At 42.1% G+C, this 17,040-nt stretch overlaps 1 protein-coding gene across 1 annotated transcript in view; it reads right to left on the bottom strand.

Moving 5' to 3' along the window:
- The window catches only part of pappaa (pregnancy-associated plasma protein A, pappalysin 1a), a 101,850-nt gene extending 92,192 nt beyond the window's left edge, over positions 1-9,658 (bottom strand). Inside the window, exon 1 of the mRNA XM_061801408.1 lies at positions 9,262-9,658. Within this exon, the coding sequence (XP_061657392.1) occupies positions 9,262-9,658 (397 nt within the window). The remainder of the gene's footprint in view (positions 1-9,261) is intronic.
- Between the last annotated feature and the right edge of the window lie 7,382 nt (positions 9,659-17,040).

Raw genomic sequence — 17,040 nt, 5'->3', positions numbered from 1 at the left:
CGATAGCTATCTCATTTTCCGTATTTAACAGTATGTACAGTAAATAACTGTCAGAACGCACTTACGTTACAGAAAATAAGTACAATAGTGAAGCAATTCCATGACATTTTCTATGGCGTCCGAAATCTATGATCCTGTGATTTACAATGCTGAAATCCAGGAACATTTTCATCTGTGTCAAAACAACAGAAAAACATATCCGAATTGAAAGTTTTACAAATGAGGAGGTCAAGAAATTTCCCAAATATATCATCTGAATATAACAAGCACGATCTTGAACAAAAAAAATGAGACATCACCATTTTGGTGGACTTCCACTATAGCCACGTGGCTGGAATTTGGCACAGCAAAATATGAAGAAAATGGGGGCCCTTTTTCTAGATTTTAGTCAAATACATAACATACTTTGTGGATGTTGAGGTGCCCGCTGCTGCGATTTGTGTCTGAAGCTTAGCTCAATTTTTGCCTAACACCAAAATGAAAAAAATTTAATTAAATTAAATAAAACATATACTTGACTTGGTGTAAAAGCTAAAAATCGATGTGTATTTGAAGCCTGAACCTGAAAATCATAAGACTCTCGTTAGCCCAACAAAATGTCCTAATATTTAGCTCTTATTGTTATAAATATGGCCATCAAGTAACTTTGGAATGTTAATATTAATCTTATTAGTAAACACCAACACCTCTTGGCCTCTACTTGTTCCTCCCTCGTCTCTGTTCCGCCATCGATCAGGCCACCTTTGGGTAATGGTGAGTGCTAACTTTGATCTGGTTCTCATTAGACAGCGAGCAGCTCCAGGATGCATTCATTAACTGGGTAATTCAACAGACTAATGTTCAAAAGGAGAGCGACGGCCCGGGTTCAGCGTCAAGGTCAGGCCTTAGGTGGATGACGTTCGCCGGCTTTTCACTCGGCTGGAAGGAAAAAGCCCTCCATCTGTCAGCTCGTGCACTCAAGGCTAAAAGGTGTGCTCCAATACTCACAGGGCTCCTCGTGTAAACAGCTGTCATAATTCTGCCATGCTCAATTAATCTAACACACTACACATTTCCAGAAACTACTTTCTGGACTAGTCTAACTTGCACACACACACACACACACGTACGCAAAAGCAGATGTTTGTTGTTTCTGTAGATTCTTTGATTTATATATACAACATACTGTGAATAAATAAACGGAAAAAAAAATCACTATTTTCTTGAATAAAAATATGCAACAAAGAAAAGCAATGGAGAGATAATTAAGACTTCATTTTTCTTTATTTATTTTTGGATTTATTTTTATTTTCTTATTAAAAACAGATAAATCCGCTTAATGTTTCATTGCAAAACTAGATAAATATTTGAATATTATTAATTTGCTGTGTATTATTGGCTATTTTTAAAACATTTAGCCTCTGAAATACCAATGATGACAATGTTTTAAACAGATCGTGAAAGAATACAATTAATTGAAAATTAGCTGCCCCCCCCAAAAAAAAAGAAATTACAGCCATTTAAAATGGTAAGCTGATTGAAAAACTGAGGGAAATGGTATGCTTGCTTAATTTTGTTTGAATCGTGACAACACTGTAGTTACTTGGTGCCTAGGCTTGCTAGACAAGACAGCCAACTTATACTGAGTGAGTGATTTGTGTTTAATGTGTTTTATGTCTTAGGTTGCTGCTTTCTTTTCCGGCCCTGAAGAGAAAGGACAAGAGGCTTGTTTGCGTTGTCAAAAGGATCCATTGATTACAGAACAATCAATTAGCTAGAAAGGTCCTAACATTGTCCGCTGTGTCAGCTACATGCGTCTGTAGGGCACCGCTATGTTGCATCAGAATATATGACATGTGACCTGATCGCCCGGCGTTCATTGTGTCTGTGGAAATAGCGTGTTTTGCAAAAAAAGCAGAGAAGCGTTTATCGCTATTTGCATTGAATGACTTACTTACGTAGTCTTTAACATGGCCTTTATCTGGTTTTGCGACAAAACTGATTATGCGGCATGAAAACTAATATAAACGGCTACTGAAAGGGGTGCTTTTTTTTAATGACGTTTATCGGCTTTTGCGTATGAACTCGTCATATATACATCCCAAAAACACAATGATTTGAGGCTGTAAATTCCCCCTAGCTGTGATTTTGAGTGCAACTGTTGTCTGTCTCTATGTGCCCTGCCATTGGCTGGCAACCAGTTCAGGGTGTTCCCCGCCTCCTGCCTGAAGATAGCTGGGATAGGCTACAGCACTCCCGCGACCCTTGTGAGGATAAGTGGCTCAGCAGTAAGTGCATCAAAGTGTGATCATGATGCATTCTAAGACCTGAGACCGTATATGAAATTAAATCAACTTTTGTAAGGTAAAACATTTAACTATCATCCACATACATAACACTTGCGACACTAATAATCTCTTGATCATGAGCAACAGGTTTTTGGCTTCTTGCTTGCAAGAACAACTAGTTAATGTAGCAGTCTACATCTACTCACTGGTCCTTGTCAAGCAGCACAGGTGGATTCAAATTTGCCACAACAGAAGATCCAAATATTGGGTATTTGCTCACAAAAACCTAGTCAATACTTGCTCTTTGAGGTCTGTGAAGTTGGCTGGCTGGTTAGCACTAAAAGCTAACACTATCAGGCTTCACCTTCACTCAGTCCTCTCTGTCAAACAACAAAAAACAATGGACTCAAATGCACTGATTACATCAGATCTAAAGAGCAGTGCTTTATTAAGAAAAAGTTGAGCAATTCCATCTCAGAAATGAATTACATTGTCTATAGCACATGAAGTTAACTTTAACAGGTTTCATTCAGTGCTACCTCTTGCCAAACAGCACAAATTGATGGATTCCACTGATGGACCAGCTCCAGCAGAGAGCTCTATCAAGCTAACAACTATGACAAGCCAACAGAAGGAGTCTACTTGTTCAGTCAGTGGTCATTCATGTTAAACACCACTAGTCATAAAAGATCCAAATTCATTTCTTTGATCACAAAACGTTGGGCAATACTGACGAGAGTCCTTCAAATTGCTGGAATGAGAAGCTAATGTTCAGTCGGCATCTTCACTTACTGTTCCTTCGTGTTAAATAGCGCAGACAGATACACGCAAACGCACAAGTCAAATAAAAGTTATAGGAACAAAAACAGCAACCAGCAACCTACCAAAATACAAGTAGAAACAGGTTGAAAACTCAACAAAAGAACTCAGACCCTGACTTTGGATGTAAGTCTTCAAAACAAAAAAAAAAAGACATAAAGGGAACACGTAAAGTTATCCCTCTGGTGATGGCCAAGATGAGCCTAAAATGATGATGGCTATGATTATTGAAATTTTACCCTGAACAGTTTTGGTCAACCTCCAAATTGTATGTTTGGATTGAATTTCCAGTACAACCACCTTATGTTACACATGATATAGTATCCATTTGTGCCCGCGCACATATTAAGGGATTTGTACGCATTCCAAAGTCTACCTTGCGTTCATCTCGGTCCAAGAAAAACATTCTCAGGAAACAAAAGGCTCAAAAAGTAAAGCAGCATTAACACACACACACGCACACGCTACAAAGAAATGCATTGGCTCGACAAACAACGAAGAGTGTGTTGACTTTGTCACCCTGCGAGAGGTGAAAGAACATTTCCTCCGAAAGCCAGTTTCCCTAAACGATGACGGGAAATTTCGCTGATATTTAATCGAAAACATAAAAAAAAATAAAAACGAAAGATATTGATAACAAATATGTCATGACATCACATATTGAGACTTTAAACATTTAACTAGTCTGTCAGGCTTGAATATTCCCAACTAATTCTTGGAGTCTTTGCGCTTGCAAGTCTGCCAATAGATTCAGTCAAAAGGGTTTCGGATATTGGACCCTGACAGCTTTTTTGCACTATAACTTTTTATTGTGACATTGACATCCCATTAAGGTTGTTGGCGACGCTGATATTCGCTCGATGGTGAAATATCGTATGAGGGTTCTGTTTGATGATGTTTGATGATCACAAATGTTAGACTTGGCTCTTCTTATAAAGGCTGACCATTTTTACTTTGGCTAGCTGACAACAATTTGCAATGTTTATGCTATACCGACTGAAATAAGACAAGGTTATTCTTAAATAGAATAATAACATTGCACAACAGGCGTTCTTGCCAGAACCTCATAATGTCACACCACATCTTTTTACAGTTTTTGCATTTACACCGCAGTTTTTTTAAATTATATTTAATTGCAGTTTCAAGTCATCTTAAATGAAAGGAAACAATACATGTATACATGGATTTTATAATCCATGGTTCCCAGATGTGACTTGGGTTCAAGAATATTTCCCCAAGGATCAAGGATTATACATTTTCAACTTCCCAACTGATTGAAATTTGCCTATTTAGAGAAAGCAGTTTTGTCTCATCCAACTAAAACATCTCCTCTACTGTGGGGCCAACGCTGATAAGGCTCATTACCATGAAGATTGCGCTTTGAGCCTCGAGTGTAAAGATGTGAGCACGAACTGCAAAGCACACAAATCCATTGTGTTTTCACTCATGGAGGCAGCACTTAATCGCCATGCACCATCCAGTTTCACTTGTCGAGTGGTTGACAGATCCGTGCGTGGTGCGCAGGCAGCAGACGCATCACCGATAAGGGTCGACTCAGTCTATCCACATATGCCGCATTCAAGTCTGATGGGAGATTGGGGAAAAAAAAATCCTCAAAACATAAACAACAGTCCTCTTTAGACATGTCTGGATAAATTCATTTGTTGAGTTTGACAGTAGGAACTCCCAATTTTCCAAGTCTGAGGTCAGAAATTTTCCATAATAATAATATAGTGATACAGTGTATCCATCAATTTTCTATCTTGCGTCTTCTCATTAAAGGTTACAAGGTGAGATCAAGTCCATCCCCAGCTAACCTTGGGATGGACGCGATGGACACTGTAACCTTGTTGCCAGCCAATTGCAACACACAACTGAAGTATGCTCGAAAAGCTCTAAAACCCCTAGCACAAAAGATAAATTTCAAACCCAAACCACAAACTACCCTTGTGAAGTAGTCCCGCTGGAGTTCTAACACACTTCTCCCGCCTTCTCTGTCACCCTTGGAAGGATACATGCGGTATCCTCCGCAGCCGTGTCATCACAGCCATGTTGATGTCGTCAACATCTTTAATACATCCCCTTGACTAAACCATCGAGCACCTCCTTGATCTTGGGAAGGACAGGAACAAAAATCTTCCAGGCCATGAAATGTCAGATGCTCAGCACATGGGAATTTTTCTGCAGCACCTGGTATAGACATCCAAATATTCACATCTATGGACAGTTTAGAGTCTTCAGTATAGCTGCATATCCGGGGTTTGTAAACTGCATATTGGAGCATTCTTTTCCCCATTTTTTATTTTATGTGTTTTTTAATTCCATTTTTGGAGAGAGGGGAGGCATAACTGTCCCTGCTTCCTCGGGAATTTTTTGGATTAAAAAAAAAGTCTTCAATACAATTATAATGGCATTCAATTATCTGTGGATTTCCGCTATTCACAGTCAGGCCTGGTCCCGATCCCCACCCCTGTGCTGAATGTGCGTGTTTATAGAATAAGAGGAAGCCAGAATACCCTGGATAAAACCAACGCAATCGTGTGAAAACATTCCCACCCCACATAGGATGGCGATTCTACTGCTTGAACGTCAGGACTGTGAGACAGATGTGCTAACCAGTAGCCCACCATGCTGCCGTCTGTAAAACAGATATTTGAACATCCCAAATAGACATATTAAGTCTTTTTCTTCGCATTATGACCGTTTTTTTGCGGTTAAGTACAAATGATTGCCTTCATCTGGGTACCAGACACGAATACAACCGAAACAAGTGAAGCATTGCGTTATAGAACATCTATTATCTCACCAAATATCAGCTGATGTCTGCATGGAATTCTCCCTGGAGAGAACCTTGGTTCACCTTAACATTTATTTTCTTCTTCCTTTGATGCGGGACAATGCAACATGACCTGGATAAGGGACTAATACGCCAAAATAAAGTTTGCATAACATTTGGACGCAGAACTTGATGTTCTGGTTGTGTGTGCATGTGTGTGCGTGTAACAGGAACTTTTTTTTTGTTTAAAGCACACGAGGAACAGAGCACAGATGGCGCAAGAAATGTAATTGTCTCATGCTACTCTGAAAGCAAAGACAGTGCAACTAAGCCTCTGTGGCTAGAGGACCTCATGGGTACCAGTATGCAGAATGCCAAACTTATCAAACAGTCACCCATCTTACCTGGTTTACCAGCTGTTTGGGAAACACCAAAAGGAACATTAATCTTAGTGCTAAGCTAAGTGCTAAGATCAGTGCTACGAGACATTGCGCACGACGAGCTACAGAGCGATGGTCAATTGTAAAATCTTTCCTCCCTTGGTGTAGAGCTGTTCTTTTGAGGTAAAAGTCCTCTCGTTTAGTCCACCAGTAACCCATTATTATTGAAATATCAGCGAGAAGATACAGTAGCTGAAAAGTGCAAAGAGTAAACAGATACACAGCAAAGCGCACACTCCAAACAATCGAAACACAGGGAGAGTCCATACTCTACCAAAATACAAAAATGACAAAAATAAAACTATGCATTTACATATACTTGTCGTGCTTTCTTGCAGGATTTTGGAGCATTAAAACACTAGTCTCTACGTTGCCATAGTGGCTCCCTGTCTTCTCTTGGACAAAAAAGGTGTTGTTCATTAGCATTTCAAATGACACATTCAATAGAGTATGGTTTTCATAGAATCCCAACAAACGGAGCTGAGCTCGCAGTGGGGGGAAAAACAGAATAGAGAACCTCCTGTTTACATTTTCGTCTACGGAACCACTGGAAAACTGATCTATTAGCATATTTATGTGCTTTTTTTGTAGCACCCAAAGATGCTAGCTAATAGGAAAGTAGCAATTGGCGTCACTCAAGTATCGTTAAAGTTATACGTCTCCTAAACTACAAAGATCTTTCCGAGTTTAACCTGGATTGTTAGTGGAAGTCTCAGCCACATGTACATGTGACTTTCCAGCACTCTTTTTTTCAAAATTAAAAAAAAAATGGTGTTCTCAAAGAACAACATTATATGAAATGAGTTTGGAATTGCAAACCCTAATTCCAATGAAATGGGGATATTGTGATTTGATGTTGGAACCAAATCGGGTGCCATCCAAGCGACGCTTTTTCAGGGATGTTCCTGCTTATTTCAGCTAGACAATGCCAAGCCACATTCTGCATTTTACAACAGTGTGGCTTCGTAGTACAAGAATGGGAGTACCAGCCTGCCTTGCAGCAGTCCAGAACTGTTTCCCGTCAAAAATGTGTGGCGCATTATGAAGTGCAAAATGCGCTTTTTGGCAACACGTGGCAGGCATCAACTTCAAAATGACTCAGTATTTGTCAAAGAACAACAAAGTTTAAGCATTAAATATCTCGTCTTTGTAATGTATGTAATTGATTAGACGTTGAAAATGATCAGGAAATCATTGCTTTCTGTTTTGATGTCGTTGACATTTTACACAAATATCCCAACTTTATTGAAATTGGGGTTTGTATGATAGACTGTGATACATGCCGTCCGGGGGGTGGATGTTTTCTATGCACGAAAATTTTAACGCAGCTGGCCGTATGCAAGAGACAAAAAAATCTAAATAATCTGAGCATGCTTTACTCTGGAGCACAAAAAAGACATTGCTCAAATTCTTTCCATTGGATTAGATGCATAGAAGTGTCCAAAATGTCCTTTTAAGATGAATAGTTAAAATTTAAGGGGGAGTCCAACCCATAAGTGATTAATTAATCCATAGAGAGCATTTTACAAATTGCCCGAGAACACTGAGGTGTCTTATTTTTTCCCCCAGCCTGTCTGATGTCACCCATGGTTTCCCCAACTTTCCAAATGAAAAATAACAACATAAGTAAGCAGGTCAAAAATAAGAAACTTTAGAAACGAGAGGGAGCAGAGGCTGAAGGAGGAGGGGCCGCTGGTGACACTGGAAAGGAGAAAACTGCAATGGTCAAAACAAATCGGTCTAGAAAACAGCTGCCGCAAACAAGCCCCGTGGATCAAAACAAGGGGATGGGGCATTTGCAGAGGCCTGAATTAGATTTAAAAGATTAGGCTTTATTTGGAATGTTTGATCATCTTATTTGCTCTCTTTAGGGCCCCCACCCCCAGCATGGCAGAAGGTGACAAAGCAGTGAGAGATAAAAGAGGGGAAAATATTTGTTAGAATCATGTTCTCATTCTGTGCACTGCATCTTTCAAAGTGTTACTGTCTCCTGCACTGCATGTAACTACTTATAATTGTCATTAAATGTCACCAAATAATGTTTTGTTTCTTTTTTTATTGTTGCAGGGCATCTCCCTGCCAACTGCCAACTCTAAAAGTGTGGTCTGCAAACAACAAACACGTGCGCGCACCTACAAATGATTCTGATTGTGTGCGAAGTCAGACAGACAGGAAAAAAAAGTCAGTTTGCGCATGTTTGAGTCAAAATCACCCCCCCCCCCCCCGAAAAAAAACGTGCTCCATGCGTCCGTGTGAGGAGGTACCAGGTTCATTCCAGTTCAGTTCGGTTCAAAAGCAACCATCTGCACAACAACGTAAAGGCACGATGCAGGTAACGTGTGGCGCCACGTCCCCTATTGGCTAGCCACGGTAGTGCGTGTCCACATACACTCAATTGGTTTCACACCTCGACTTCTGGTGCCACTTTGTAAGCACGGCTGTAGATCCGCGTGGGCGAGCCGCACGAGCCCCCCGAGAGCCCGGCTGCTCACCTCGACGTATCGTCTTTACGTATCATGCACTTGATCTAATGAACAGCTTTTTGGGTCGTGTGGATTGGAAGCGTGGCCGGTGCGTAAAAGTGCGCAAAAGGCACTAAAATCATGGAGCCCATCTATTGAAAGAACCCATTAAATCAAGAAATAAATGCGTGACACGCGCTCCATCTTCACTTCTTGTGACGTGTTTGCGCGTCAAACTTTTCGGTCATTACATCATAGTTTTAAAATAGCCAAGTGGGCTTTTGGAGAAACACGACACCAGCTGACGCGCTAAATGTGTTTCCATCCAAGGCGAGCTGGACGCATTTGCGTTGCTCCGTACGCAAAAGATGCGAAGTTGATACATGCACGATCTGACGTGATTGTGCAGCGCGGATTAAGTGGCGCAAACTGCACAAGAAGCACTGGTCGATTATCATTTTCACCTCAAAGAAAACAGGAAGATTTGTTCCTCCTACCTGCTATAACAGTGAGGGAACGCTGACCTCCCTCCGGCTTGATCCACATCTCAAGTGTGAAGTTTCCTCTGGGGATCTCTACGCCGGGCTTCAGTCGGAGCTGGTCGCCCCTGCCGGTGAAATAGACCGCCTTGCCCCACTCGGTGGAGCTCGCGTCCGGCTGCGAGGAAGAGCGCCGACGCTGCCGTAGCCCCCGGCGCTCCAAACCGGCCAGGGAGCGCTTGCCCCGGGGCAGACGCGTGGCGCAAGCCCCCGGAACGGTGGCTCTCGCCTCCCGAATGCGCACCAAGTCCCTCTTGGATCTGCCTTTCCGCCGCTCCACTGTCCCGCACTCTGATCCAAAACACAGGATGAGAATCACCAGGCAGGACACCCAGGGAGATGTCCAAAGTTTCATTTTTTGACAATGGAAAATGCCAAGCAATCTGACATTAAAAAAAAAAAAAAACAAATAGAAAAAAATATATAGTCCACAATTCCTCTTCTGTTCGGAGTCCTCTTCTTTTTTTGCGGTGAAAAGTGTCTAAATAAACCTCATAAAGCTTTGCTGTTTTCCCCTTCTCTTTATAATGCTAAGCCACGACCCCCTCTCTTCTTAAGCAAAACTACTGTGGAGACATTGTGGGGACACGAGGAATATTTGATTCATGTATGTGTTCCACGGTGCCTTTTCAATGGGTCCCATTTAGCCAAAGGGATGACTAATAACTAATCAATCAAGGAGAGGGGGGGTACGGCCGATGCCCCCCCTCCTCCCCCATGCCCCCCAACCCCACCCCCAACCCTTTTGGACGGAAGGAGTTACTCGCAGAGATCCACAGTTGTCCGCCAAGCTGCTGTCACACCTTTTTTTCCTCTCTTTTTGCAAGTATTTATCCCACCCTTAAGCACGTAAGACAAATGAGCAATTAAAAGGTGACGAGAAGTGACGGCGGGGCGACCGCTCATATTTGTTAGAATAAGTCCCCTACAAAAAAAAAATAAATAAAAGAATCTTATTGATGACGATGACGAGGAAAAATATACAAACTTCCTTTAAGATGCGTGTGTTTAAATCATTTTTTAAATTAAAAAAAAAAGTCACAAAAAAGTTGCAGCGGAGCAGGAGAAGGGGCGCGTTAGCCGCAGCATCGCCGTCTTCACGCGCGCCGAAAGCGGCCACACTTGTAAGCACCAGTCGCTCCTCGCTCAGGATGCCGATTACTCTGTGTACGTGCGAAACAGTGTGTGCATATTCGAAAAGAACAACTCGTGTTTCAAATGTTCGGGTTGTGTGTGTGTGCGTGTATGTAGGTGATCTTATCCACCAACCCCCCCCCCCCCCCACTCGAAGTGGAAGTCACACACGCGCCCAGAGGTAGGGAATTCTCACTGTCCACTGTATGCTGCGAAATAGTGATGTTTAGAGTGTGTGATGTATCCCTCTAGTGGGCACAATCGGAATGATCTTGCCATGCGATCACTGTGAAATCCATATTTCCATTTACACATTTTGCCTTCAGACACCCACCCCCATAGTAAACAATGTTAAAGGGTCAAAGGGTCACCAGAAAAACAAAATGCACTGGCTATTTTTGCAAAGTATTGTTTTATACGTGTGTTAAAAAAGTAAACTGTGGTGGACAAAACAGTAATATGTCACAAATGGGCCTCACGTTTCAATTTTTTTAATATTCAAGTGCAATAATACAGTATGTTAACCACTGGGGTGGGGGGGGACGACAACCCAAACAGATATATTTTTGTACTTTGTACGTTAGCATGCTACCAGCTCACCAATAATAGAGGTTACATTGGTTTTCTTTGGACTTTACATGTATTGTCATGACAAAATTCAGTGGCGCAGCCGTAAAGCGTTGGCCTCACAGTTCTGAAAATCGAGGTTCAAACCCTGACCTCGCCTGTGCGGTGTTCTCAGGTTCTCCCCGTGCCTGCGTGGGTTTTCTCTAGGCAGTGTATTTCCAGACTTTGCGTGCCCACAATGTGAAAAACTGTTCCATAAATTTAACATGTATTTACATGTAAAGTCTTTCCTTTGGTTTGACATGTGTTGTATTTCCAGACTTTAAATGTGATGCCTTTCCATGTAGTCTACGCAACGTTTCTTTCCATCAACTTCACATTTATATGTCGTGTTCTTCCATATACTTGATACACATTGTGTTTGTACAGGGTTTAAATTGCTTTTCCGTAGACTTTACATGCAGTCTCTGTTCATGGAGACGTTTTTTTTTTTTTTTTTTTTCCCCCAGAGAGACCATTATGTGGAATTTCCCTTGTGCTGTTTGTTGTAAATGTGTGGTGCCACCTACCATAAAAAAAGCAAAGGGGGGAACAAACATTCAATATTTGCCTTCTCCCTTCTTGTGTTGTTGCGACTTCGGCCCACATATTTCCCTTTGTGTCTCCAGCACGGGGCGGGTGGTGGGTGATCGGGGGTGGGGGTGGGTGCATATTGACATATTGAAACGGTGAATGACCTTGAAAGAAAGAGCCACAGTTTTTAAAACAGCGGTCAAATGGCAAGGATGTGAATGCATTTTGCTCTTCAGATTTATCGTCGATATCGTCAAACTTATTTTGTGCGAGGATTCTGGATGCCAAATTCCTGCTTAAGTACACATGGAATGGATCCAGTATTTTCTCACGCAAGTGTCATTTTCAAAAATACAAAATGTTGGGATTTCTTTGTACCATTGTGAACAGGATGGTCCATACAGTAGGATATAAATTGACTTTTTTTCAGATGTGCGTAGGGCTGAGAGGGTACACCAAAACTATTCTTGGATGTGGAGGCGAGTGTGTGGCTTGAACATTTTAGGAAAAGCTGAACTGGACAATGCCCGCTGGTATATAAAACTGCCATATTTCCGCTTCCGGGAGGTTGACGGGGGCTGTGTGATGGCAAAAGTTTGAAATGGATTTTTTTTGTGGGGAGGAGGTGGCCCAGCTCGATTGGAATCTTGATGGGGGGGGGGGGTAACCCCGCAAAAGCCTGACAATGTCCTTTCTATTGAGGGTGTGTCATGAGTTTTTGGGTTGGTTTCACTGTTTATTTCTTTGTGGGGATTTTTAAACTGGTTTCTTACATTTAGGTTTACGATGGTCCCGACAAATGACCTTTCAAGGATATAAAGGGCATAAGAATGTTTTGAAGTGGTAGAAGAAAAAGGCATGCTCAGTTAATGTTTACTTTAATGTTTTTCATTGAATTGATTTATTTGTATGGCGTCTATGTGCTTTCATCCAAATATTTACAGTAATTATGATTTGAAGGAAGGAAGAATCTAGTATTAGTGTATATTTGTGACCCGGAAATACGTCCTATGCTCTGCCTACATTGCGCCACAGCTCCAGAGAACAACAGTGGCCAATTCTGGAACTTTGTCAACTGCAATTTAAGCGACTATTTTTACACACACTTATTCAGACCTGACAGTCCTTTTTATCTGATCTCCATTGAATGGAGGTCTGTTTTATCTAGGTTCCGCTGTACGTAATTAGAATATTCGTCATCTGTTTCTTAAAACAGTGCACTTCTAACATGTTAAAAAAATGTGTACTGAGGCCTGCTAAAGCGGGTTGTGACTTTTGACTGGCGAAGAATCAAGTCCTGGTGTGACGGCAGTTGAGAACCAAGAGTTTAGAAAGTTTAGGAATGGGAAAATAAAGAAGATGACGAGTGGAATCTTGTAAAATTTAGCCTCGGACAATGTCAAACAAAATTGAACATTATTCTAAAGCCAGACTATTTTCTACATAAAATGCGATTAGATTGTGCAAATGTACCTAACGTGTCTGGCGCGGATGAGGACGTCATTCAGCACCCTGTTTTATGAAATTAGTTTTAAAACAGTCTGCCTTGTAGCCTTGCCATTCAAATTGAAAGGCCATTACACAAGATGTTTATTTTTAGATCTGACGCTCAAGAAACAACATCCAGTTTTAACTTAGAAACCCAAGGGGTCATAGGTCAGGAAGCTGCCATACTACACAGACTCCTTAGACTTAATTTTCAATGTTTCCATGGGTCTTAAACTGCCTTTCCGTTGGCCTTAGCCCTGAGAGGCAGTCCGAGCGATTCTGACAAATCATTGCGAACCCACGTCGGACTTGAATTGAGAATTGAGACGTTACAGTGCAGCGTACTGGTGCACATCATCCAGCTGCAGTGGCGATGTGGTCGCCTGTTCAGACTTGTGTTTAGAGAAAAGCGGTAGCGGCGTACTCCCACAATAATCCCAGTGCGTCATCCAAACCACTGCGGTGCGATCGGCTGCAGATAAATAGGAGGGGGGAAAAAACACAGCCTCATAATCCATTAATGCACTGATCTTAATCTGTGACTGTTTTAAAGTGCAAACCTAAATGGGTTTGCATTTTTCAAATGTCGGGGCTGATCTTACGCCAGTGACACCGTCAAGTATCAACCACGTCCAACGCCATTGGTGAATATCAAACAAGTATAAAAACCATCCAAAATAGGACTACTTGATGGCTGACAGAGCCTCACAGGGTCTTCTCTTTCAAAATATATTAGCGTTAGAGAATCACCCATTAAATCTCTTAAGAGTATAATCCCAACTACAAACTCACAGCAGCGGCTCAAACTTTCAGCTATTCCGTGAAAACTGTCACGCAGAACCTTTTATTCGCCTAGATCAAAAGGAAACCACTTGCTGATGAGGGCCAAGAGTGACCGGCGTCGAGGTGTTATTTTGTTACTTCTAACCGATGGCAAAGATTATGGGAAATGTATACGCTATACGCATAAATCGGGTTTAATCTTTTCTAATGCTTTTGACAGCTGTCATTTTTTTTAGATGCGCTTAGCTTTGAAGGCCAGCCAGTTCAGATGGACACTGGAGCATTGACAATATTATGGTATGCACGCCGGACAGGCGAAACAGGAAAAAGCAGGACACAGATCTCCAAATAGTCCTGTTAGCATTAAAGCTAATGCTAAGATTGTACTATCTGAGAGTGTAATGTTGTTTTGATTCCTCCTTACAATTAAAGGTTTCATCACGGTTGCAATATTTTTTTTTAATGAATTTGCTAATGCTTTTATCATATCTGCATAATTGAACATCAGCAGCCTCGCTTTTAGTTTTGAGGGGTTAAGCGAACCTTTACCTCCAAAACATCAGGAATTGACTTTTTTTATTTCATGGTGTGCGCTGGAGAGACGGAGTGTGTCTGTGCCATCGGTATGTTGAAAAGGGTGTGGATCTTTTGATATTTTTTGTGAGGGTGTGGACGGGAAGACGAGGTTAAACAATTCTGTCAGTAGGCTGAAGGGGGTGCACAGCCTAAACAGTTTGGAATTGGACTTTTTTAGGGTGATGCGTCAACTCTGTGGTTATGTCAAAAGGGGTGTATGGCTTCAAAATTTGGAGAAATGCCTTATTTGAGGGAAAGTGGGTGTACCAACTCTGTTGGCGTCCAAATTTTGTGATTACACTTTTGTAGGGTGTGGCCTGGACCGAATATCACAGAGGTGAAATATTTCACCCCCCAAATTGGTCTTTTTTTGAAGGTGTTCACCGACTCAGTTTGTATGTTGAAAGAGGTGAACAATTTGGGTTTTTATTTTTTGTGAATGCACTGTGGAGAGGGGATGCTGCTTTTTGAAGAGGGCTTCAAATGTTTAGAAAATGGCTTTTTTTAAGTGTAAGCACTGGGGCCAGGGGATGCAAATTTTGAAAAAGCTATTCTTTGCGGTATGTGATGAGAAGAGAAGGTGTGCCAACTCTGTTGGGATGTTGCAAAGGGGGGCACAGCTTAAAAAGTTGGGGAACGGGTGTTCTAAAGGATTATGTGGCAATAATTGGAAGGTCACATTTCAGTATTAGGCTGCTTAGCTTAGTGTAGTTGATTCATTTCATCTCTGACTTCAGGCTTTGAATTATTGTCTCCCATGAGTGCTTCGATCAGCACCCAACGAGCTATTACGCTTATTTTTATATTTTTATTTCTGCATTTCATTCCAGAGCTTCTGACTACGCCTGGTCGGCTACTTGATCTTCCCTTGTCAACATTCTCGGGCAGACATTAGAGGTGGTGTGACACACTCAACCAAGAGGATGAGGGATGCCATTGTGTTATTCATCATCCCGCCCATCCTGTATGCCGCTTGGCTTCCTTGTTGAGCTTCCACTTGACCAAGTTTTGATCTCAGAAGTTACTCATTACCCTGCACCTAATTTTCCTTCTCGCTAGCACGCACCCTAAAAGAAAAAAAGTCATTCAAGCTTTTGAAACCATGGAGGCCTTGGCCTTGGTGGTGGAACAGTTGGCGGAAGGTGTCTAGTGTTCGATGTGACAGAAGAGTCTCCGCCAGGATGAAGGGCAAAATTTATAAAACAGTGGTGAGGCCGCCCATGATGTACGGATTAGAGACCGTGGCACTGAAGAAACAACAGGAAGCACAACTGGAGGTAGCAGAAATGAAGATGTTGAGGTTCTCGTTCGGAGTGAGCAGGTTGGATAGGATTATTAATGAGCTCAATACAGGGACAGCCAAAGTTGGATGTTTTGGAGACAAGATTTGAGAGAGCAGACTTCGATGGTTTGGACATGTTCAGAGGCGAGAGAGTGAGTATATTGGTGGAAGGGTGCTGAGGATGGAGCTGCCAGGCAAAAGAGCGAGCGGAAAACAAAAGAAAAGGTTGATGGGTGTTGTGAGTGAGGACATGAGGACAGTGGGTGTTCGAGAAGAAGATGCACGAGATAGGCTTAGTTGGAAAAAAATGACACGCTGTGGCGACCCCTAACGGGACAAGCTGAAAGGAAAAGAAGAAGAGGCTTTTAACATCTCACCAGAGTTGCGGCCACCCCTTTTCCACAGCGCATTTTACCAGAATTGGGATCCCACTTCTCCCAAACACATACCATTAAAGGCCATTCCCAACCTTTATGAGGGCACTAACCCTGTTCAAAATATTGACAAGAGCTGCCACACCACCTCAAGAAGACCCGTCAAACCGTTTCAAGGTTGCACACCTCTTTCAACATCCTGCCAGAGTGGTACAACCCCTACCCTCATTACAATCCCAAGAAAGGACTTTTTTTTTTTTAAACTAATACTTATGAACCCTGCTTACGCTTTACAAAAACTTGCAAAAAAATGTCACACCGACTCTAAAAGAGGTCATTCTGAAATTTTTTAAGTGCTTCATCCCCCTTCAACATCCCGACAGAGTTGGCACAGCCGCTCTCTCAAGCGTGCACCCTAAAAAGCTTCAACTGAGGTTTCGCTGTATAATACGAGGCAGTAAATTAGCCAAAACATTGAATTTACTTTCACAATACACTTTAAGAGGGGCATTTTCCCGTGGAGTATTTTTGGACACTTTTGCTTTATGCCGGTTCATTACGAAAATTAACGAGCTCACAAGGTTTATAGCCACTCCCGCATGGTTAAGCAGTAATATAGACGAGAGCATTAAGGTGCCAGCCTTTATGGGACTTTTTTGAGAAGATCGATTGTTCCTCAAAAGGGAGAAAGTGTGATGAATGAGTCTAACAGGAAGGCCCCGGCGTTCAGAAGTCGCCGTCACAGCCACATCCTGCAGTTTGGCTGCGGCTGTTGTGAGTGAAGCGCGTAGTAAATAATATTAATCCATTATGGCTCGGAGACCACAACCAAGGCCGTTGGAAGCTCGTTTGAACGGTGCTGCTTTTGGGGGAAGAATTATATGCGCCGAGGACGGCACAGTCAGCACACCGCCGCTCACCACCACCACTGGCCCGATGTCTAGACGCTAGGAAACGTCC

The sequence above is a fragment of the Syngnathoides biaculeatus genome, chromosome 17 (genome assembly GCF_019802595.1).
Source record: "Syngnathoides biaculeatus isolate LvHL_M chromosome 17, ASM1980259v1, whole genome shotgun sequence".
Taxonomy (NCBI): Eukaryota; Metazoa; Chordata; class Actinopteri; order Syngnathiformes; family Syngnathidae; genus Syngnathoides; species Syngnathoides biaculeatus.
The sequence above is the reverse complement of the archived record's forward strand: the minus strand, read 5'-3'. Positions and strand labels throughout refer to the sequence as shown.